The 23,366-nt window shown below is 36.6% G+C and overlaps 1 protein-coding gene and 1 pseudogene across 1 annotated transcript in view; one reads left to right on the plus strand and one right to left on the minus strand.

The window, feature by feature from the left end:
• The window catches only part of LOC119238388 (S phase cyclin A-associated protein in the endoplasmic reticulum-like), a 120,771-nt gene extending 97,936 nt beyond the window's left edge, over positions 1-22,835 (minus strand). Inside the window, exon 1 of the mRNA XM_037502050.2 lies at positions 22,691-22,835. Within this exon, the coding sequence (XP_037357947.1) occupies positions 22,691-22,717 (27 nt within the window). The 5' untranslated portion in view covers positions 22,718-22,835. The remainder of the gene's footprint in view (positions 1-22,690) is intronic.
• Positions 3,769-4,689, plus strand: LOC119238381 (rRNA N6-adenosine-methyltransferase METTL5-like; annotated as a pseudogene).
• Positions 22,836-23,366: the final 531 nt, after the last annotated feature.

Raw genomic sequence — 23,366 nt, forward strand, 5'->3', positions numbered from 1 at the left:
ACCCTCTGTAGAATCCCACTGTGCTGTGGGTAGCAGAGTTGTATGGTCAAGATCCAGTGATGCCAGCTCCTCGGTCTTAGCATCTCTTACTGTCTATGTGCACTTGGACTCTAGACTACTTATAAGCACTAGCTGCGGTGCTGGGCATGGACTGTAGTTGCTATGGAGTCACCAGCCAGGAGCCGTTCTTTTCCAGCACAGACCCTAATCCTGTGGTGTTTGCTGCTGTTACTGACAGGTGCTTGAGTGCTTGTTTGTTCAAATGTTTCTTTTTTTTTTGGGGGGGGGGTTTAGTCCTGGGGTGTGGGGTGGTGAGTGATTTGAATATCTCTGTCTGGGCTTCGAGTAGTAGCCTCTTTTATGGGGAAACCAACGCACTCTGGCTTACTTCTCCCTGCCCGTCAGGCTGCAGTTGTTCTATGAGACTCAGACTCAAGCCAATAATCTTCACCCTACAATCCAACCCTTGCAGCCCTCCAACAGTCACCCCATCATCCCGCGCAATCCTGATTTTCAGGCATGTGCCCAAATCAACAGCTGTAAAGGCCTTTGCATAACAGTTGCTCCTCCCTTTCATAGGTCATATTACCCGTTTATCATTATTGAGTTCATTTAAAATTTCTCCAACCCCTTTCCACTTTGCCACTGTCCCTACTGTGTGCTGTGGTCATCCACATTTTCCCTCAAGTTTTTTTTTTTTTGGGGGGGGGCTTCATTTTACTGCAATTTAGTTGTGAGTATCTGGAGGAAGAGTCTGGTGTCTGCAATCTGCCACCATCTTTATGGTCTCCCAATTATTTTTCTTGAACTATCTTTGTGTGGTTTTGTTACCAACATTGTACCAGACTCAAGTAATGAACTGGGAAGACCTCTTCTTTTTTTTCTTGCTGGAATAATTTAAAATTGAAATCTGCTCCTGGAATGTTTGCTAGAAGTTGGCAATAAATTCATGTATGTCATGTGTTTTCTTTGTAGAAAGACTGTAAATAACCAATTCAATTTCTTTAGTGCTTAAAGAAATGTTCAGGCTTTCTACTTCTCCTTGAGTTGATTTGGTGAGTTACACTTTTATAGGAATTCCTTAAAATCATTTAAGCTTCAAGAGCACTGGTATAAAATTGCTTGAATTATTCTCTTAACTTAATAATTTTTTTTAATTATCTCTATTGGAATTTGTTTACAACACTGCATATGATTTAGAGATACAGGTTTATGTCTCTTGAAAGGACGTTAACATACCACAGCCACCCTCAGAGCACCCACACTTCTCCCCTCTTCTGCTCTAGACGCCCACCCTCCCCTCTGGCATCTCAATGTGGATTTCTAGGGCTTGTATTAATTAAGTTTTGACTGCTTTTTTTTTTTTTGGTTATTGTTTCCCTATATTCCACAGATGACAAATCATCATTTTCCCTCTGACTTATTCTGCTTAGCATCACATCCTCTAACCCCATCTATGCTGCTGAAATTGGCAAGATCTCATCTCATCCACTTTATAGGTGAGTAACAGTCGATTGTGAGTGTGCATCACATCTTCTTAATTCACTCATCTGTAATGGGTATTTAGGTTGTTCCCATAACTTGGGTATTGTAAATGTTGCTACAGTGAACACAGGCGTACACACACCCTTTCAAATGATTGTTTTTGCTTTCTTTGGGAAGATATCTTGGGGCACAAATGAGGGTCATATTTTTAATATATTGAGGAACCTCCATACTGCTTTCCACAGGGGCTAGGCCAGTCTACACTCCCACCAACAGTGTCCAAGGGTTCCTTTTCTCCACATATTCACCAACACTTGATATTTCTGGTCTTTTTGATATCGGCCATTTTCACAGGTGAGACGTGGTATCTCATTGTGGGTTTTTTTTTTTTTTTGTTGTTGTTGTTAGATTTATTTTATTTATTTAGGCATACAGGAGCTGGGGTGTAGGCCAGAGGTGTGGGGGTGTGTGTGGGGGGGAAGATTAGCTCCCTGGGTGGGACCGAACTGGTGCTGCAGTGGCTGCAGATAGCTTCATAGTGCTGAGACTTAACCCTTTGTGCCACTGGGGAGGCCTCTCATTGTGGTTTTGATTTACATTTCCATGTAACTGATAATGAGCATTTTCCATGTGCACATTTAGCTTTTCTGCCCAGTTTTTTATTTTATTTTTTATTAAGTGGTATGAGTTCCTTGTAGATCTTGGCTGCTAGTCCCTCATAGGCTTAAGAGGTGCCAGTATCTTTTCCCATTTGGAGGAGGTCTTTTTGTTTTAATGTTAGTTTCTTTTGCAGAAGCTTTTAGTTTAACACAGTCCCATTTGTTGCTGGAGAGTAGGTGGAGATAAAGGAACCCTCTTCCACAGCTGGTGGGAATGTAAACTGGCCCGTCCAGCCACTATGGAAGGTTCCTCAGAACCCTAAAAAGGTATCTACTATATGACTCAGTGATTCCACTCCTAGAAATACACCCAAAGGACATAAAAGCACTAATTCAAAAGGAAACCTATACTATGGTTATTGTAGCACTATTTATAATAGCCAAGATATGGAAGCAACCCAAATGCCCCCAAATAGACATATGGATCAAAAAGTTGTGCTGTATTTACACAATGGAACATTACTCAGTGATCAAAAAAAAGACAAACTCATGTCATCTGCAGCAACATGGATGGAGCTGGAAGGGATTATGCTGGCTGAAATAAGTCAGAAGGAAAAAGATAAATATTGGATGGTCTCACTTATATGTGGAATATAGAGAAACCAAACAAAAGGTCAAGAAAAAGTCAAAACTAGCAAGCTGACCATAGAATGGAGGCATCCAGCAAGGGAGGGGAAGAGAGAAGGTCAAAACAGGGGAGGGACGAGCACAAGGCAATATAGTGATGGTTATGGGTAGTATGGAGGCAGGGGAACTATTGGGACTACAATGATATAAGAAGAAAAATTAATTAAAAAAATAGTCCCATTTGTTTATTTTTGTTTTTGTTTCCTTGCAGTTGGGAGACCCACCCCAAAGACATCTCTGCAAACAATATCTCCGAATGTTTTCCGTATGTTTTCTTCTATGTGTCTACTGCTTTCATGAGTTACATGCAGCCTTTAATTCATTTTGATTTAAATTATGTGTATGGTATAAGATAATGATCTAGTTTCATCCTTCTGCATGTAGCTGTCCAGTTTTTTCCTAGCATCATTTGTTGAAAAAACTGTGCTTTGTCCAGTATACTTTTGGCTTCTTTGTTGTAAATTAGCTGTCCATTTAAGTGTGGTATTATTTCTGGGCTCTCAAATCTATTCCACTGGTCTGTGTCACTATTTTATTCCAGTACACTGAACCCAGGCTCTTAGGAGATCCACAGCAGCAGTGGCCTGGAGCAGCCACAGGATTCCCTGTGTTATATCCTAGCCCCCTTTTTTTTTTAAAAAAGATTTATATATTTCTGCATAAAAGAGCTGGGGTATAGGCCAGAGATGCGAGGGGTGAGAGGATTCACCAGAGAGAGTGGGGATCAGAACAGGCAGACTGACTGAAACACACTGCTGAGGGGAGCAGTGGGCACGGCAGGAGAGGTCTGCCGCACCATGTGGGTTTCTTGCCAGCTGGCTGGGATCGAACCAGTGCTGCAGAGGCTGCGGACAGCTTTGGAGTGCGGCGCTCAACTGCCTGTGCCACCAGGGAGGCCAGTCCTAGCACTTTGCAAGGTGGCTCACACCTGGGTAGTAGCTATAATTCATGAAGATTTAAATTGTATCATATATGTTCTGTAATCTGTTCTGTATGTATGAGGTAGTGTGCATACCTATGTGGTATATTGTAGGCTGTTTCATGTCTCTGCCTGCTGCTGGCAAAGGGAGAATAGCTGGAACAGCCTGGCTGGGTGTGCCATTTTGCTCTTTGTGCCTCCTGCCCAGCAGTGAAAAAGGGGTAAAGGGTCTGTTGGTGGGGTGGGGAGGGAAGATCAAGGTTAAATAAATTTCAGTGCAGATCCACTGCCATTAAGCCCTGGGAGCCCATATTAAAACACAGACACACACACACACACACACACAAAATTAGGTTTAAGAAACTAGAGTCACCTGCAACAATCAGATTTGAAAAGCCCAAGCTACTTATAGAATATTCTCTAACCAGGCAATGCTATAACACACATTGCAGCATATTTGTTCGATATAATCCACAATACATATGACAACATTGAAACTAAAACGGCTGCAGATCTAGAATGTGGCTGCATAGTGGCTGCGCTTCCTAACATTGGAAGTGCAATGTTAGGAGCACGGTTGTGTATTGGATTTGACATAGATGAAGATGCAATGGAAATATTCAATAGGAATATGGGGGCTTGAGATAACAAATGTTGACATGATTCAGTGTATGTGTGCTCACTATCTAATAGAATGTTGAAATCACTTGGTATAGTAATTATGAAACCTTTTAGGACCAAAAATAATAAAGAGATAGTTTATGTGAAGACTGTGGGAAATGCCAAGACTAGCAGTATAATCTTAACACAAACCCTTTAAAGAACATATTATAAAAGAAAGCTGCAGAATGGAAAATCAAGTTAGATATTATTATATAGCTGCAACATGACCTGCCAGCATAGCATCATACACATTTCATTAAGAACAAATAAGTGGACATGGAAGTGGACCTAATTTGGTCTTCCCTTCCAAAGTATTCAAAGAGAAAAGCAGCCTAAGACCTAATTATTAAAGCGAGTACAAGATTTGTTTACTACAAAAATAAAATCATGAATTTGACATTTGTTTTTGCCCCAGCATGTGGTCTATTTTTGAGAATATCCCATATACACTTGGAAAGAAATATGCATTCAGCTTTTTTGGGTTGTTACACCCTATAAATGCATACAAAGCCCATCTTGTCTAACCCCTCACTTAAGGGTATTTCCTTTTTGATTTTCTGTGTTGTTGATCTGTGTACTGAAGGAAGTAGGGTGTTGAAATCCTTGACTATTTTATTGCTGTCAATGTCCATTTTGGTTTTTGTAAAGGCACTATCTATATTTTGAAGCTCCTTTATTTGATGCATACATACTGATAAGTGCTATATCATCTTGATGGATTTAATCCCTTAATCATGACAAGATATCTACCCTTTGGTTTGTTACCAATTTAACCTGGACATCTACTTTGTTTGTATAAGTATGGCTCACCCTGTCTTTTTTTAGGGTGAATGGTGGGGGTCTTGTTTGTTTGTTGGATTGTTTACCAACCATTTATTGGGAACCTATGTTTATCCTGGGCACAATGGTGGGCATCCTAAAGAGTAGAAAGTTGGAGTTTGTCTTCTGAACCAACCAGCCACACATTTGAATTAGAAGTCCAGTCTATTTACTTGTAGGGTGATTATAGATATATAGGATTTCCAATTGCCATTTTGTCTTTAATTTTATTATCTTTTACCTTGTTCAATATATTGTGGACTTCCTTTTTGATTTAGATAATAGAATTTCTTTCACTATTTTTTGTCTAGTGTTGGCAAACTCCTCTTCTTTCTCTTCTCTTCTCTTCTTTTCTCTTCTCTTCTCTTTTTTCTTTTCTTTTCTTTTCTTTTTTTTCTGGGGAAGCCTATATTTCTCCATATCTGAAAAGAGAGTCTTGTAGGACATAGTGTACTTGGATGACAACTGTTAATCTCTGAATATTTTGCATATATTATTTCAGTCTCTCTTTGCCTGTACTATGTCTGCTGAAAAATCTGTCATAAAACTTTGGAAGCCCCTTTATTAGTTACCTGACTTTTTTTTTTTTTTTTAAATCTTTGGTTGCTTCAATAATCTTTCATTGTTTTGAACTTTAGGTAGTTTTACTCCTATGTGTCTTGGTGTAGGTTTTATTGCAATAGATAATAAGATATTCTTCTGGATTAATGAAATTGTATATTTAGTTTTTTCCTTAGGTTTGAAATTTTCCTTGTTTTTTTTTTTTTAGTTCACAGAAATTTTATTTATTTATTTATTTATTTATTTATTTATTTATGTATGTATGTATGTATTTTTAAAATTTCCATCAAAATTTAATGTGGTTCAGATTTTGGCACAGAAAGAACATATTTTTCTCTCTACATTGTCAGTGTTCCTGAAAATATTTTTCCATTCTTTTCTAAAGATGAACCCTCATTTGTTTTGGCACTTCATTTAGAGTACCCTTTTAAGGATCAACTGCTAGCCATGACCCAAAATGTTAGTAAGCAACAGATTACCTTAAACCATTAAGAAACCTATACATAGTCCCCATTTAGATAACCTTAGTGTTATACAAATTTCCTAACCCTAAACATGAAACATAATGAGGAAGGAAGTTACATTTATGAACTAATTAGTTCATAAATTAGTTCATTAGTTTACAGCAATTTAAATACTATATATGATTCAGAGGTATAGATCACATCTCCTCTGATGCATGGAACCATACTACCTACCACTAAGGCATCCATCGTCCTTAGCTATAGTCCATTGGGCCACTTCCCAACTTTGCTATCCCCCTCTCTCCACCTCTGGTTGTCTCAATCATAGTGAAGTACCTAGGGTTTTTAATTGGTTCAGTTTTGTCTGACCCTTTGTTTTGTTTTTCTATAGTCTACATATAACCAGACTCCTGACTTATTTCACTTAACATTATTCCCTCCTGTTTCATCCATGTTGCTGAAAATGGCATTATTTCATCTTTTTAAAAAATAGCTGTGTATATATTCACAGCATTCCATTGTGTATATACACACCACCTTCCTACACCACTCATCTGTCCTTTGGCACTTAAGTTGTTACCATAACTTGGGTGTTGTGAATACTGTGGCAATAAACATTGGCGTGCATATATACCTTTGAATTAGTGTTTTTGCAATCTTTGGGTAGATACCTAAGAGTATAATTACTAGGCCATGTGGTAGATTTAGATTTAATATTTTGAGAAGTCTCCATACTGTTTTTCATAAGGGCTGGACTAATATAACACTCTTACCACTAATGAATGAGAAGAGAGTTCCATTATCTCCACATCCTCACCAACACTTGATGTTTCAGTGCTTTTTGCTGAGTCTCACAGGTGTGAGAAAGTATGGCTGTAGTTCTGATTTACATTTTCCCGATGACTGGTGAGCATTTTTTCTTGTGCCTGCTGGCTGTTTTCTTTGGAGAAGTGTCTATTTACCTCTTCTGTCCAGATTTTGACTGGGTTATCAGCATTCTTTTTGTTGAGTTGAACAAGGTCTCTATATACATATCCTTATATGAGTTCCTTGTTTGATGTATGACTGCAAATATTTTCTCAATCCAGTAGGATGTCTTTTTGCTTTAATGGTATTTTTATTACTATAACTGTTTAGTTTGATGTAATTCCATTTGCTTTTATTTGCATTTGTTTCTCTTGCTGTTGGAGATGAATCCACAAGGACATCACATTGTGTCAATGTTGTGGAGTGTTTTATATTTTCTTCAATGTATGTTATGGTTTTAGGTCTCGCATCCAAGTCTTTAATCTATTGTTTTTCAACATTTTACTTTGGATATTTGTTTATCTTTGGAGTGTAGGTGGGTCTTCTGGAGACAGCAGAAAGTTGGGTTTTGTTTCCTAGTGGATCTGGCCACTCTATTATATGATTGTTGAACTCAGTCCATTTATATTTAGGGTGATTATTGGTATATGAGGATTTGATATTCCCATTTGTCTTTACTTTTCTTGTTCTATCTAGTTACTTATTCAGTTTTTTCTTCTTCACTTTTATTGAGATAAAAGCGCCTCTTTCAACATTTCTTGTAGGGGAGGTCCAGTGGTGAAAATTCCCTCAGCTTCTGCTTTTATGGGTAGGCTTTTATTCTCCCTCATATCTGAAGAAAAGTCTTGCAGGGCAAAGTATTCTTGGGGTGCAATTTTTATCATGAAGTACATATCTCTCCTTGCCTGTAGGTCTTTCTCCAAGTCTGATATCAATCTGTTGTGATTTCCTTTATAGGCTACCTCCTTTTTTCTAGCCACTCTCTTTATTCTTTTTTTGTCTTGAACTCTTAGTAGGTTCATGACTATATGTCTTGGTATGGCTACATTTAGATAACCAGGTGTTCTTTTAGTTTCATGGACTTGTATATTTAGTAGCTTCCCCAGGTTTGGGAAGTCTTCCTCTACTATTTCTGAGTTAGTTGTCTGTTTCCTCCTTTCATTCCCCCATCTGGAATACCCATTATCCTTATGTTGTCTTTCATAATGGAGTTCTAAATATCTCAAAATATTTCATAATTTCTCTTTCTTCATATTTTTTTTCTTTCAACTGATTTTTTTTCTTTTTGCATTATGATCTTCAAGGTCATTAATTCCATCCTCCATTTGCTCTAATCTGCTTCTACAGTTTTCTGCAGATTTTTTAATCTCTTGATCTTTTTGTACCTGTAACTTTGTTACATTCTTATTTAAAACTATCTCTATTTACTCTCATTAATTGTATTTCTCATGACATTAAGTTCTTATGTGTTTTCTTCAGTTTCTTTTAATTTTTTTTATCATGGTCATTTTGAACTTTGCCTGATAGAAAGGTAAGATCTCCCGTATCTTTGTGGTTGGATTTTGAGTATTGTTCCCTCCTTGTGGTGTCATTATTTCCTTGAGTTCTCAATATGCCATTTGTTGTGCTATTTTGTTTGCTGATTTTTGTTTTAGATCTCCCCAGGTATTTTGCTCTGTGCAGCAGTAGCACGTTGTGAACTTCAGGTAAAAATTTAGAGAACATTCTGGGAGAGAGTGGTACCACCCTAGGTGCCCCAATTGGCCACAAGCTAACAGGATGCCCTTTTTTGTAGGCCATGATCTCTATGGCTACTTAGTTTCTGACTATAATCTGAACACAGGTCCAGAGGACATGTAGCAGGGAGGGATGGGTGGCTTTCCCAGATTTCCAAAACCTATTGTCCAGGAGCCAACTGTGATATTCCTGGTGGGTCTGCATTCTCGCATGGAGCAGAGAAATGCAGGAGTAGGGAAGCACCAGTGTTCATGAGAGGCCTTGGTTTGCACCTGTGCCTACTGCCCAAAGTAGACAAAAAAAACTTGCTTGGCACACTGTGTTCACTGTCATTGCTTAGTTTCTTACTACACACTCAGGGAAGGCCTAGAGGTGACATAGGGGGAAGAGATAGGTGGCTTCCTTGGCTCTGCAAGGGCAGGCACAGACAACCCTGGGAAATAAGTCATCAGCCAGGAGGTTGTCCTGTGTTTAACATTTAAAGAATTATGTTCTCACAGAGCAATATGCACTTTCCATTTGGGGTTTGGAAGAGTCCAGGGTGACTCTGTGGGGGTAGGGAGGGTATCCCTCTTGGTGAATTGGTACCATTCCTGACTTAGTTTTTCTCAGTCTTTTCTAGCCTTTCTGATGGTATCTGTCTCTCCTCCCAGCTGATCTTGGTCCTCATATCTCAGCTCATTCCAGGAGTGGCTGTTTCTTCCAGACACCTATCTCCACCATATCTGAAGGAAATAATGACTCAAGCATTCTGTCCATCTACTGTGATCCTTTAGTTTTTACCATTTCATTAAATAAGCTCTCCATTCTTCTCTGTCTTCCTCTTTTGGGATATAATTCTCATCTAATGTTTCTTGAGTCATATATTTCTCAAAATGTGTCTTCACTTAATTTTTTGCATTGTATTTCTCATTCTTCTTCTAACTTGGTACTTTGTGCATCATGATCTTCAAGGTCACCGATTCGATCAACTATTTCGTTTTTTCTGTTTTTCATAGCTTTCTCAAGAATATTTTAAAATCTTATCCATTGAGCATTTCACACCCTCAATCTTTTTATGCTCATTAATTTTATTTCTCAGATCATACATTTTCTGAATTTTGTTCTTTTTGACCAGCTTTGCCCAGTTCTCTTGTACCATTCTCACTAGCCTTTCTGCATTTTCTTCTATCTCTTTGATTTTCTCCGTCATAGCTATTTTGAAATCTCCATGTGACAGGGAGATAAAAATCTTCCATGTTCTTGTGGTTGGATCTGCAGCATTGTTCTCTTCTTGTAACATCATATTCCCTTGGGGTCTCAAGATGCCAAGTGGTATATATTTTTTGGTCTATCAATTTTGCTGCTTTAGATTTCTCTATTTTATAAAAATATCTGTAGCAGTACCTCAGATTTAAACTTCTTTTACTTTGCCAGCAGGTGGCACTATGGTTTTATTTAGTTTTGTTAATTGCTGGCCTCTGTTTTCTTTCCTTTTTTTTTTTTAAATATTTATTAATTTATGCATACAAGAACTGGGGTACAGGCCAGAGATGTGGAGGGTGAGAAGAATCACCTGAGACAGAGTGGGAAACAGGCAGACTGACTGAAATACACTGCTGAGGGGAGCAGCACAAGAGACAGGAGAGGTCTGCTGTGCCATATGGGTAGCTCCCTGAGGGATCTAACTCATGCTGCAGAGGCTGTGGATAGCTTCACAGTGCTGTGCTTAACCCCTTACACCACCAGGGAGGCCCTGGCCTCTGTTTTGTCTTATAGATCCTTCACCTCCTTTGTTAGGTTTACTCCTAGGTATTTTTTTTTTTTTTGAGTGATAGTAAATGGGATACTTTTCTTAATTTTTTCTTCTAGCCCACTGTTGCATATTGGAAGACAACTGATTTTTGTGTATTGATTTTATGGCCTGCCACTTTAATAATTTGGTCTATTGGTTTAAGTGGTTGTTCTCTGGAGTCTTTAGGGTTCTCTATGTATATTATCTTGTCATCTGTAAATAATGATAACTTCTTTCCCAATTTGGGTTGCTTTTGTAGATTTCTCTTGCTTAATTTTTCTAGATAGGATTTCCAATAGTTTGTTGAGTAGCAGGGGTGAGAGTTGACATCCTTCTCCCCTACTGGAGCTTAGTGGAAAGGCTTTCAGTTTTTCACCATTGAGAAATATTCTAGGCGTAGGTTTGTCATATACGGCTTTTACTATGTTAAGATATGTTCCATTTAGCCACAGTTTTTCAAGGATTTACATTATAAATGGACGTTGAATCTTAGCAAATGCTTTCTCTGCATCTATTGATATGTTCATAAGGTTTTTATCTTCCTTTTTATTGATGTGAATTATGTTGATGGATTTTTGGATGCTGAACATACGTCTCTGCTGTTCTAGATCTGAGACTTTATAGTCTGTGTGCCACCAGAGTACTTCCTAAGATCAGCACCTGTCCTGAGGGATGGAGGAAGGGTTGCACAGTCTAGCAAACTACTTTGTTCTTTTCTAAAGACCCAGCCTGTGGGGAGCATCCCTGCTCATTTGAAAGGGTTTCTCTTCAGTCAAGGATGCATGCTTCTACTCCATTTAGCTTTCCCCAAATCAGGATCCTGACTGAGCTGGTAGCTCTATGTGTATATATCCCCTCCCTCCTTCACACTGCAGTATCTAGCCTCTTCACTCAGCTATTGTTTAGTAAAATGTGACTTTCTTCTCTATTGCTTCTCTCTCAAGTTTATGTTGTCTTCACAGTTTTGTCCCAAGCCATGGGACTCCCTTGGTATAGTGTCCTCTGTTTAACTATTAGTGATTTGCTCAAGAGCAAAGTAAGGATCCTCCTCAATACCACCTTGGCCCATGTCTCCTTGTGTAACTTCTGAATCCTTAACACAATCTGTAGCTAAATTTTCTTTTTTACTTCTTATATTATCTGTGACTATTTTTTTCCATTGATCATTTTAGCCAGAGATCTGTCTTTTCAAATTTTTTTTATGAATAACTACATTTTGCTTATACTATCCAATGTATTTTCTAATTTTCCTTATTATATTTTCCTTTTCCTTTTTCTAGATCAGTTAGGTTGCTCTTTTAACCAGATCAAGTTAGATGATAAACCATTTTTGACAGTTTTCCCCTTTAATGATCGTTGTGCACATTTTATGTAATTATATATACTGGGTTTATTGTTTTCTATTTGTTCTTTGTTGTGCTGTACTATTGCTCCTTTCTTCTTTTGACTTCTAAGCTATTTCCTAGTAGTAGCTCTAAGGAATTACAACATACCTTGTTAACTTTTTATAGTCTACTTAGGTTTGATGAAAAAATGTAGAAACTTTGTAATCTTCTAGCTTTATTTTGATCCTCCCAGCCTTACTACTATAGTTATCATATGCAGTAAACCTACAAATGTTATACTTACAAGATGTTAAAGGTCTTGCTTTAAACAATCACATATATTAAAGATTTGAAGAGGGAAATAACCACTTCTCATATTCTTCCTTCTTTCCTGCAGATGAGGATTTCCACTGGGTATCATTTTTCTCCTATCCAAGTAACTACTATTGCATTTCTAGTAGTGTGAGTCTGTTTTCAACAAATTCTCTTTGGCATTTTTCTATTGCGTAAATGTATTTATTTATTCCTGATTTTATTTTGCTGGATATAGAATACTGGGTTGACCTTCTTCTTTTAGCATTTTAATGGTGTTCACTGTCTTCTGTTTGAGGATGAGATGTCAGACACAATTTGAATCAACCGCCTGCAAGCAACGTGGCTACTTTCAAAGTTTTCTCTTTATATTTGGCTTAGCATTTTGACTATGATTTACATGGCTTGATTGTCTTTGCATTTATCCTTTTGGGAGTAGCTGAACTTTTTGATTTGTGCATTTATGACTTTCACCAGCTTTGGAACATGTTTACTTACTCTTTCACAATATTTAAAAAAAATACTTTAAAGACTCATTGTCTATTATCTTTCTGGATGGCCAATAACATTTACATAATACGTTTGCTATTGTCCCACAAGTCCTTGAGGTTCTGTTTCTTTTCTCTCTCTCTCCTCCCCCACCTCTTTGTTTAGAGAAAAAAAAAATTATTAGGGAGAATAGGAACAGAAATAAAGTGGGACTCCCAGGCCGATGGAACCAGGCCAGTGAGGGGCAAGGAAGTTGTTTCTTTTCTCTCTTTTGGTGTCCCCTCTCATTCTTCGGACTGGATAATTCATACTGATATAACTTAAAGTTCAATGACTTTTTCCTCTGTCACTCCATTTATTAAGTCCATGTAGTAAATTGTTTATTTTTTCACTTTTAATTATTTTTCTTACATCATTGTAGTCCTGATAGTTCTCCTGCCACATCAACCATGATTTACAGTTCTCCAAGTTTTCACTAATCTTAATATATTACAGAACTATAGCACAATTACCCAAGCCAGAAAGTTACTGATAACAAACAATAAAGTTATCAAACAACTTGTAGAATTTTGCTAGTTTTCTCACTCACATTTTGGGGCAGTGGAGGACAGGAGCTAATCTAGAATCCCATACAGACTTTTTTGCTCAGGTCTTTCTAGTCTACTAGAATCTGTTTTTTCATTCCTTGTATTTGATCACTTATTTGGAAGACTATTCAGTTTGGGTTTGTCTGATGTTTTCTCCTAATAATGATTATGAATTTTGGCAAGAATACTACAAGTGATATTCTAAATTTCTAAGTACATAAGATCTGCAGTTAAATGACAATATGCTCATTGTGATGAGATTTTTGTGACTATTGTAAGATGTGGTCAATTCTATTCTTTTGCATGTGGATATCCAATTTTCTCAACAAAATGTGTTAAAAAGACTATCCTTTTCTCATTGGGTAGTTTTTTCTGATTAGATAACCTTGTCCAACATAATATACATGGCAAAGGTTTTTTCTGGGCTCTGTATTCTGTTCCTTTGGTCTAGGTGTTTGTATTTAAAAGTCAGTACCACATTGTTTTGATTACATTTGTAGCAAGTTTTGAAATCAGAAAGTGTGAGGCCACTAGCTTTATTCTTCTTTCTCAAGATTGTTCTGAGTGAGATCTAGGAGATCATGTGCCAGCCCACATAGATCTGAGGCTGGCAAACCCCACGCACCTGCACACCCCTTTGGAACTGAGTAAAGGTAGAGGGAGGACCCAGCAAACAAAGGTGAGCAGCGAGATCCAGGTGAATGCCCTCTGGCCCCCACATGGCTGTTGAAGGCCGCGACCCCCTGTGAACCCACGTACCCCATCTAGAATAGTGAGTAAAGCCAGGAAAGCAGAAGGAGGACTCATCCACCACAGGGAGCAGCAACTGCTTGGGAGAGTGCAATTCTGTCCCCCACACAGTGTTAACCTGCATGAATCCCTATGTGCCTGCACTGACCCCACATGGCACTGTGGTTAAGATGTGTACGTAGGGGAAGAGACCAGCAGCATACAGAGACTTGGTGAACTCCTAAGCTAATGCCCATTAGCCCATCCACAGCATCGCAGTCCTTGAGAAGTCTGGCGTGACAGTGCAGGACTCAGCCTGGCCACCAGTTCCCCCATGTCCCAATATGAGTACTCTGAAGAGATGCCCGCCAGCATCAGTGGCCCAGTGCATGGAACAAGTTGGAGAGTAGACGACAGGGAGAAGGGAAAATACAAACAGCCAAGCAAGCCCTCTGGGGAATGACACTCCACAAAAAGAAAATCAGCCCCCAGAACTCAACGACGCTGACATGAAAGAATTTCTCTGCCTGACAGAAAAAGAATCACCACGATTAAAAAACAAAAAGAAGAAGAAAAGGAAAAGAGTGATGTTAGAAATACAATTAATGAACTGAAGAATGAAATTGAGTCTTTCAAGAAGGAAATGAAGGAAATGCAGGAGGAGTTGCTAAAGGACTCTGGGAAAAGCAACGAAAACAGAATTGATGAAATGGAAGAATGAATCAGTACTCTCAAAGATACAGATAGAAAAAGAACCAAAAAAAGAAAAGAAACATGACTTACAAACAGAATGAAGAAACATTTGAGAAATATTTGATGCCATGAGGAAAAGAAATACAAGTCACAGGAATCCCAGAAGGTGGAGAGACAAAGGAACCAAGAACGTATTCAAGGAAATAACTGAAAAGAACTTCCCAAACATGAAAAAGGCGATGAAAATAGACATACAGGAAGCTAGAAGAACACCAGATTACCACAATGAAAGGAAACTATAGCAAGACACATAATAGTGATTGACGTGGATATGTATATCCATGAAAAACTAAGTCTTTTCAACTTAGGTGTTCTTTATTCTTTCAAGTGATATTTTGTAGTTTTCTATGTACAAGTTCTTTTGCCTTGGTAAATTTATTTTCATATATCTTAATATTTTTATATAGTTGCAAATGGAATTATTTTGATATTTCTTTTCTGTCTTGTTTGCTGTTAGAGCATTCCTGAATTTTTTATGTTGAAACACAACTAATTTTTGTATCTTTACACTATATCCTGCAACATTGCTGGATTCATTTATTAGTTTCAACAGGCTGTTTTATTTTTTTATTTTTGGTGTGGAATATTTAGTGTCATCGGCAAGTGACAATTTAACTTCTTCCTTTTTGATTGGATACATTTTATCTTTTTTTTTGTAGTTGTTGCTGAGCTAATACTATTCTGAATGGAAGCATTGAGAGTGGACATCCTTGTCTTGTTCTTGATGTCTAGTTTTTCACAATCGAATATTTTTATTGTTGTGGGTTTTAAATATACAGCCTTTATTATATTGTGGCAATTGCCTTATATTTGTACTTTGTTGAGTGTTTTTATCATGAGAGGGTGTTGAATATTGTCAAATGCCTTTTATGCATCTATTGAATTGACTGTTATTCTGTATTTTGATAATGTGGTGCATCACACTGACTGATTTTTATGTTAAACTAACCTTGTGTACCACAAATAAATCCCATTGGTCTTAATATATGATCTTAATATATGATATAGTTATGCACTTTTTTAACATGCTGTTGAATTCAGTATTTGCCAACAGTCTATTGAGGATTTTTAATTTTATTTTTTTAATTAATTAATTTTTTTTGGGACCCTTGCTGGCGGCCGGGGAATGAACCCGCGCTGCAGAGGCTGTGGGCAGCCTCGCAACCCAACGCTCAACTGCTGCGCCACCAGGGGAGGCCCTATTGAGGATTTTTTAATCTACTGTATATTCATCAGTTTCCTGCCCTTGTTATCAAAGGAATGTTGAGCACATACAATGAGTTTGGGAGTCTGTCCTCCTCTTTAATTATTCAGAAGAATTTTAGAATATTGGTGTTAACTCTTTTTAAAAATTTGGTAAATTCACCAAAGTAGTCATCTATTAGTGGGCTTTTCTTTATTAGTTTTTTTTTTTTAAATGTTGGCACACTTCCTTTAGTTATAGGTCAGTGCAGGTTTTCTATTTCTTCATGTTTAATTTCTTATTAGGTTGTATGTTTTAGGAATGTATTCATTCACTCTAGATAATTTGTTGGTGTACAACTGATCATAGCAGTCTTTTAATGCCCTTTTAATTTTTTGTCACATCTGTTGTGATGGCTCTTCTAATTCTGATTTTACTTATCTAAGGCTTTTCTTTTTTCTTAGATAATCTAGCTAAAGTTTTGTCTATTGTGCTGATCTGGAAAAAACCCCAAATATTGGTTTCATTGACATTCTATTACATTTAATTCTTTTCTATTCTCTTCTTCACCCAGTTTTACTGAAGTATAACTGACAAAGAACTGTTTATATTTAAGGTGTACAGTATGTATACATTACTTAATGACTAGCACAATTGAATTAATAAACACACCCATCACCTACATGAATTTATCCGTCTTTTAATTTTAAGTTTATACCCTCTGATTTACATCTCTTCATTTCTTCTACCCCAGGCCCTGGCAACCAATGTTCAAAACCAAATCGATGAGTGTCATTCTTTTAGATTTCATTTATGATTGAAAGCATGCACTATTTGTCTTCCTGTGCCTGACTCATTTCATTATTATAACACTCTCCAGGTTAATCCATGTTGTTGCAATAGGAGGAGGTTTTCTTTCATTTTCTACAGCTGGAAAATATTTCATTATAAATATTTTCTTTATCCATTTTCTATGGATGGACACTTTGGTTGTTTCCAGATATCACTATTATGAATAATGCTGTGATGAACACGGGAAATATATATCTCTTTGAGATACTGATCTCATTTTCTTTGGATATATACCCTAAAGTGGCATTGCTGGATCAAACGATATTTCTATTTTTAACTTTTTGAGGACCCTCTGTACTGTTTTCCATAGGGGCAGCACCAATTTTCATTCCCAATGACAGTGTACAAGTGTCCCTCTTCTCCAAATCATCACCAACATTTGTTTTCTACTGTATTTTTGTAACAGTCATCATAACAAGTGTGAGGTGATATCTCATTGTATTTTGATTTGCATTTCCCTTATGATTAGTTATTAATGCTGAGTAAATTTTTAAAAACCTGTTGACCATTTCTATATATTCTTTGCAAAAAATCTATATAGGTCCTTTGAACATTTTTAATTGGATTTTTTAATTGAACTATGTAAGTTTCTTATGTATGTTGGGTGTCAACCTCATATCAGATATATGATTTACAATTATTTCCTCTCATTCTGAAGGTTGCCATTTCACTTGGTTGACTGCTTCCTTTGCTAAACAGAGTTTAACTTTTTTCTTTGTTTTCGGTACCTTTGGTATGATAGCCCAAAAATATCATTGCGAGGACCAAGGTCAAGGAGCTTTTTCCTTGTGATTTCAGCCCTTATATTTAAGTCTTCAATCTATTTTCAGTTAATTTTTGTGTATGGTGTAAAATAATACAATTTCATTCTTTTGTATGTGGCACCCACTATTCTCAATAGCATTTATTGTGAAGCTATCCCTTCTCTTTTGTGTACTCTTGACATCTTTGTCAATTAGTTGACTACAGATGTGTGTGTTTATTTCTTATGCCAGTATGCTCTAATCATAATTATTTCCCTCCTTATTCCAACTCTGGATGGACCTTTTCTTTTTGTAGTTCCTTAAAGTATAAATTTATATTGTTTATTCAAGATCTTCCTTTTTTAATGCAGGTATTTGTAGCTGTAAACATTCTTCTTAACACTGGTTTTGCAGCATCCCATATATCTTGGTGCATTATATTTTTCATTTGTCTCAAGATTTCTCTTTTGATTATTCTTTGACTTTTCAAAAGTGTGCTATTTAATTTTCATGCATCAATGAATTTTCTAGTTTTCCTTCTGCCATTAATTTCAACTTTCATTTCATTTCATTGAGGTAATAGCATATATTTAATATGACTTGTATTCTTAAATTGGCTGGCTTGTTTTGTGGCCTAACGTGACCTATCCTAGACTGTGCCCCATGTGTGCCTCATAGTAATGTGTATTCTGTTGTTGTTCTGTGGAAATGTCACGTGTGTGTTATGTCTATTTAGTCTATAGTGTTGTGCTCTTCTGTTCCTCTATTAATTTTCTCTTTGAATATTAATACATTACTGAAAGTGGGAATTGAAATCCCCCACTAAGTTATTGTGTTGCTGTATTCTTTTCCCTTCAGTTCTTGCAATGTTTGTTCTGTATATGTATTTATAATTGTTTTATCTTCCAGGAGAATTTACCTTTTATTATTATATGATATCCTTAATCTTGTATTGATGGTTTTTGACTTCAAATGTATTTTATGTGATATTATATGGTTTTATGTATGGTTACTCCTGCTCTCCTTTGGTTATGATTTGCATAAACTATCTTCTTCAATTCAATTCTTTTGCTTCAGTTTAAATCTAAAGTAAATTTCTTGTAGATTGAGACTATATAGTTGCATTTTGCTTTCTGATCCAACCAGCCACTATATGCCTTTATTGGTTGAGGAGTTTGACTCATATTTAAAATATTTATTGATAGACAGACTTACTTTTACCATTTTATTAACTGTTTTCTGTCTTATAGCAATTTTGTCCCTTATTCCTTTCTTGTTATCTTCCTTTGTGTTGTTGACTTTATTGTAGTTAACTTGCTTTGACTTTCATTTTCTTTTGTGTATCTCCTATAAGTATTTTCCTTGTGGTTATCACTGGGCTTACACAAAACATTTCAAAGATATTCTCCTGTCAATATTTTGTTATTGATGTCACAACATATTTTTATATATTGGATCCATTAACTTATTTTTTATAGTTATGTCTACTTTTTTAATTTCTATACCTGAATTAAAAGAGATACACAGCTCCCTATTACAGTATTACATCATCCTATATTGGTCTATAAATTTACCTTTATCAGCAAGGTTTATATTTCCATATGCTTTTGTGTTGCTGTTCAGTGTCTTTTTCTTTCCATTTGAAAAACTCATCCAAGAATTTCTTGTAAGATATGTCTAGTGGTGAAGAATTCTCTGTTTTTGTTTATCTGAAAAGTTTTTTACTTCTTCATTCTCGAAGGATAGTTATTCTGGATATAGTGTTCTTGGTTGGCATTTTTTTCTTTCAGTATTTTGAATATACCATTTCAATCTCTTCTACCCTGCAGGGTTTCTGGTAAGAAATCTTCTGACCTTCTTACTGGAGTTCCCTTGTACATGACTAACAAGCTGCTTTCCTTTTGTTGTTTTAAAATTCTGTCTTTGATAGGCTGATCATAATGTAGCTGTGTGACTTTCTTGGGTTCATCCTACTTGGAGTTAATTGGTTTTCTTGAATCTGGATGTCTATTTCCTTCCCCAGAGAGTTTATTTCTTTCTTTATTTTTTGCCCTCTACTCTATTTCCTTTTGGATTACCATACTGGTCCACCATATAGGATACCAACCAACACCTATAGGGTACTGTATAAGTTCCCTAGACTTTCTTCACTTCCTTTCATTCCTTTTTCCTTTTTGTTCCTGAATAATTTCACATGACCTGCCTTGGAATTTGCTGTTTCTTTCTTCTGTATAATCAAGTTTGCTCTTGTACGCCTTCAGTTAAAATTTCAGTTAAGTTATTGTAATCTTCAGCTCCAAGATGTGCTTGGTTCTTTTTCACATTTTCTCTTTGCTTTTATTCTCATTTTGCTCACTTTATTCTCAATAACATGTATCACTTTATTGATGGCTATTTTGAATTCCTAGGTAATACATATATAGTTATGCACTGCTTAAAGATGGGGGTAATTCTAAGAAATGTATCACTAGGTGGTGATGGCATTGTCAAACATTATAGAATGTGTTATTATCCACAGTTCTTACTTTCACTGGCATAGCAATTCAGAAGGGCATTTTGGAAGAGGAGCTGAGTCATCTATGACTTCCTATTGCTCTTGTAGTACCCTGGCAGTGTGTGCTACAATTTCCTAGGCAATAGTAATTTTGGAACCACCATTGTACATGTGGTCCATTGTTGACCAAAATATCATTATGTGACATATGACTTATCCTGTTTCATCTGGATTGGTTTCTGGAGATTTATATTGTTCCTTTGTATGGACTTTGTTTCTCTGTTTCTTCGTGTGTCTGATAACTTTGTGTTAGAATGTACACATATGGAGAAATAGGTATTTAAGTTTTTATATAATGACTTTATAAAGGGGAAGAAATCATCCAGCTTGGCTAATAAGTCTGGGAATCTCTGAAATCTTTTGAAAAGGGATGAACTTCTCTTTGGTCTGTGTGAGCAATCTGTCAGTTAGAAAGGCTTGTTGGTTTCTTTTCAGGAGATAGTAATCTCTTGCTCCCTGTGGTGTCTTAGCTCCATATACTACCATTACACTACTTACTATATTCAATCTACAGACCTATCCCAGTCCTAATCAGGGACTTCCTGAATTGTTGGCATCATATCCCAAGCTTCTCTAGAACTGGAATACAAGACGACTACTATTTAGTGAGAGAATAAATGAATTAGCTCATATATTTCAATAAGAGTGTTTGATCAGAGGTGAGTGCACAGTTAGGATGGATGACTCTGTCTTTAACTCTTATTGTATATTCCTTTATATTTCAAATACCATTCTCTTTCATCACTCGTTCTGTTCAAACTACACTAATGATTCCTCTTTCACCATTATTACCACACAGATACATTTCATGGAGTAAATTCTTCCAGATTATGTGCACGGGACAGTAGGAAAGCAAGTGATTCGTATTTTAAAATTTCACTTATTATTTTGAAATAATTTTAAACTAACAGATAAAGTTGCAAAAATAGTAACATTCTCTTGACCTCATATCCTTAATAGTAACATCTTACAAAACACTAGTATAATTATTAAAAGTGGAAAATGAACATGGAACCAGCAGACCTTATGGGAATTTAAATAATATCCCAATAATGTCCTTACTTTGGTATAGGATCCCACATCACATTTAATTAATATCAGATCTCCTTAGTCTCCTCTGAGGGAATGTGTTACCATTCCCCAATATTTCCTGATCTTGATATTTTTGAAAACTACCAGTTAACTATTGTGTAGACTGTCCCTTGATTTGGGTTTCTAAACATAAGTATGACAGTTGGCTCTGTAACCTACTATCTATGCGGCCTCGTAAAGTGGGATAATAACACTGATTTTATGTTTTAAAAGTTAAATGAGGCAGTTTCTGCCTTTCAACTATTTCTGAAAGAGTATTTTAATGATTTACCCATATTTTAATGCCTCCCTTTTTAAACAAAATCATATAAAATTTGCCTTCAAGTGATGGCTCAGTTTTATTACTATTTTATACCTATATGTCATAGTGGGTAATAGTTCTAATTCTGAGTCTTCATTCTTTCTTGCTACTGTTCCCTCTCATCATCAGTACGGCTGCTGCTAAGAAATTCCCTTTCTGATTTTTAGCTTGAGAAAAAAGGGGATCCATTTTCACTCATATATTTATCAAAGATGTACGAATCTACTGTATTAGGATCTTGGGGAGACTAATGTTATCTCCTGTCCTCACAGATTTTATGGTTAGTAGGGGAAAGGACAGTAGTTAATTATAGTACAACATGTTTGAACTGTTCAATGTGGTCAATTCTATGGAAGATGCAATGTCTTAGGAGCATATAAGAACACCTAACCTGGATTTGGGGGGAAAATAAGGCTGGAGGTTTCATGGAAAAGGTGTCATTTTTTCTCAGCTAAGGTCTACAAAATATGTAGAAATTAACCAGATAAAAGAGGAAAGAGAGCAAAAGCTTCAGGAAGAGCTATTAGAATTATGTGCTGAGTAAAAGCAAATCAGTTCTGAAAAATAAATCTCCTGCGTTGTAAACTTGCAGCTTGAGAGAGATTTTGTGCCAATACCTCAGGGGCTCAGAAACTTCACCAGGAAACTTCTGGCCCCAGAGCTCTGTTCTGGAGATTGCAGTTGACAGACCTACACTTTTGGATATTATATTAAGCTTACCTCTCTCAACATCTGTGAACTGAAGTAAAATTTAAGGCTACAATTGGCTGTTTGCTCCCATTCCAAAAGTATAACAGAAGTGTGCCTTTCTAACAGAGGAGTTTCTTGCTTTTTAAAAAAATTTAATATTAATGGCCATCAAAAAGTGCTTTTTAAATTTACCTTTTCAGCTCAGATGGAAAGCGAGGTTCTGAGGCTTTCCCAGCTTCCCCCTTTTACAGCACTCATTCCTGTGGTCTCAGAGCTGGGCTTTAATTCCAGTTGGTTCCAGAATCCCAGTCTAAGCACAGAAGTTTGTGATCTTGGCAAATGTTACAAGTATACCCTCTATTAAATATTGGAATTAAGGAGACTCCAATATAAGCTTTTTTCAAAATCAGAGGTTTCTCTGCCAGTTCCTATTTTACACTCCCAATCATCTTCTATTTTTTTTTTTTTTAAATCTGAAGAATAAGCTGAATTCTTTAAGTTTTCTCTACAGGGAATATATGTCAAACCTTAACTGCTTCTAAGTCAAAGCAACAATATTACATACCGTCAACTGGTGTATCAGGAGGTCCATTAAGAAGGTAATCTTGTTACTAAACAGAACATTGGTACAGTTTTCTGAACAGTTATTGCAGGTGAGGTTGTAAACATTGATTGCATTGCAGAGAGACCTAATAGAAGGAGAAAAACACCATTTATAAAAACCTGAGCAACTCTTCTCTAAAGAACTTAAAGTACATTAAAAGAATGGTATGATAACAACAGTCATGGGATAGAAGTCACTTTAAAAAGCCAAGCCAAATATTACTAGGTGCAAGGCCCATCTGCTAGGTATAAAGTTTATAATTTTTACCCAAAGTCCAATGTTCATTAGTACCTAATACCTCTTATTAAGTTCCTAGTTGCAGCAGGAATGGAAATGTATTTACTAGTCTATCTGATAATGTTATAATAATTCAGGTTAGATATCACCCAGGAGATTGGGGGTCTAGAATTTTTGACTAATACCCAGAAAAAGTGGTTTCAAAGCTTCTGTTGCCAGATCTCTTAGTTGAATCCAGAGACAAATGCTTGAAGGAGGGAGAACCCACATGGAAAAGATGGAGTCTCTCCCTGTAAGACAATCACTACAGAGTTCTGAAGTGTAACCACCACACCTGCCTAGAGGTTGTGTGGATGGATGTAACTCAGAATGCTCACACAGGAGGAGCTAGAAAGTGCAA

Source organism: Talpa occidentalis, unplaced genomic scaffold (assembly GCF_014898055.3).
Source record: "Talpa occidentalis isolate TD23 unplaced genomic scaffold, MPIMG_talOcc4v2.1 talOcc4.11, whole genome shotgun sequence".
Lineage (NCBI taxonomy): Eukaryota > Metazoa > Chordata > Mammalia > Eulipotyphla > Talpidae > Talpa > Talpa occidentalis.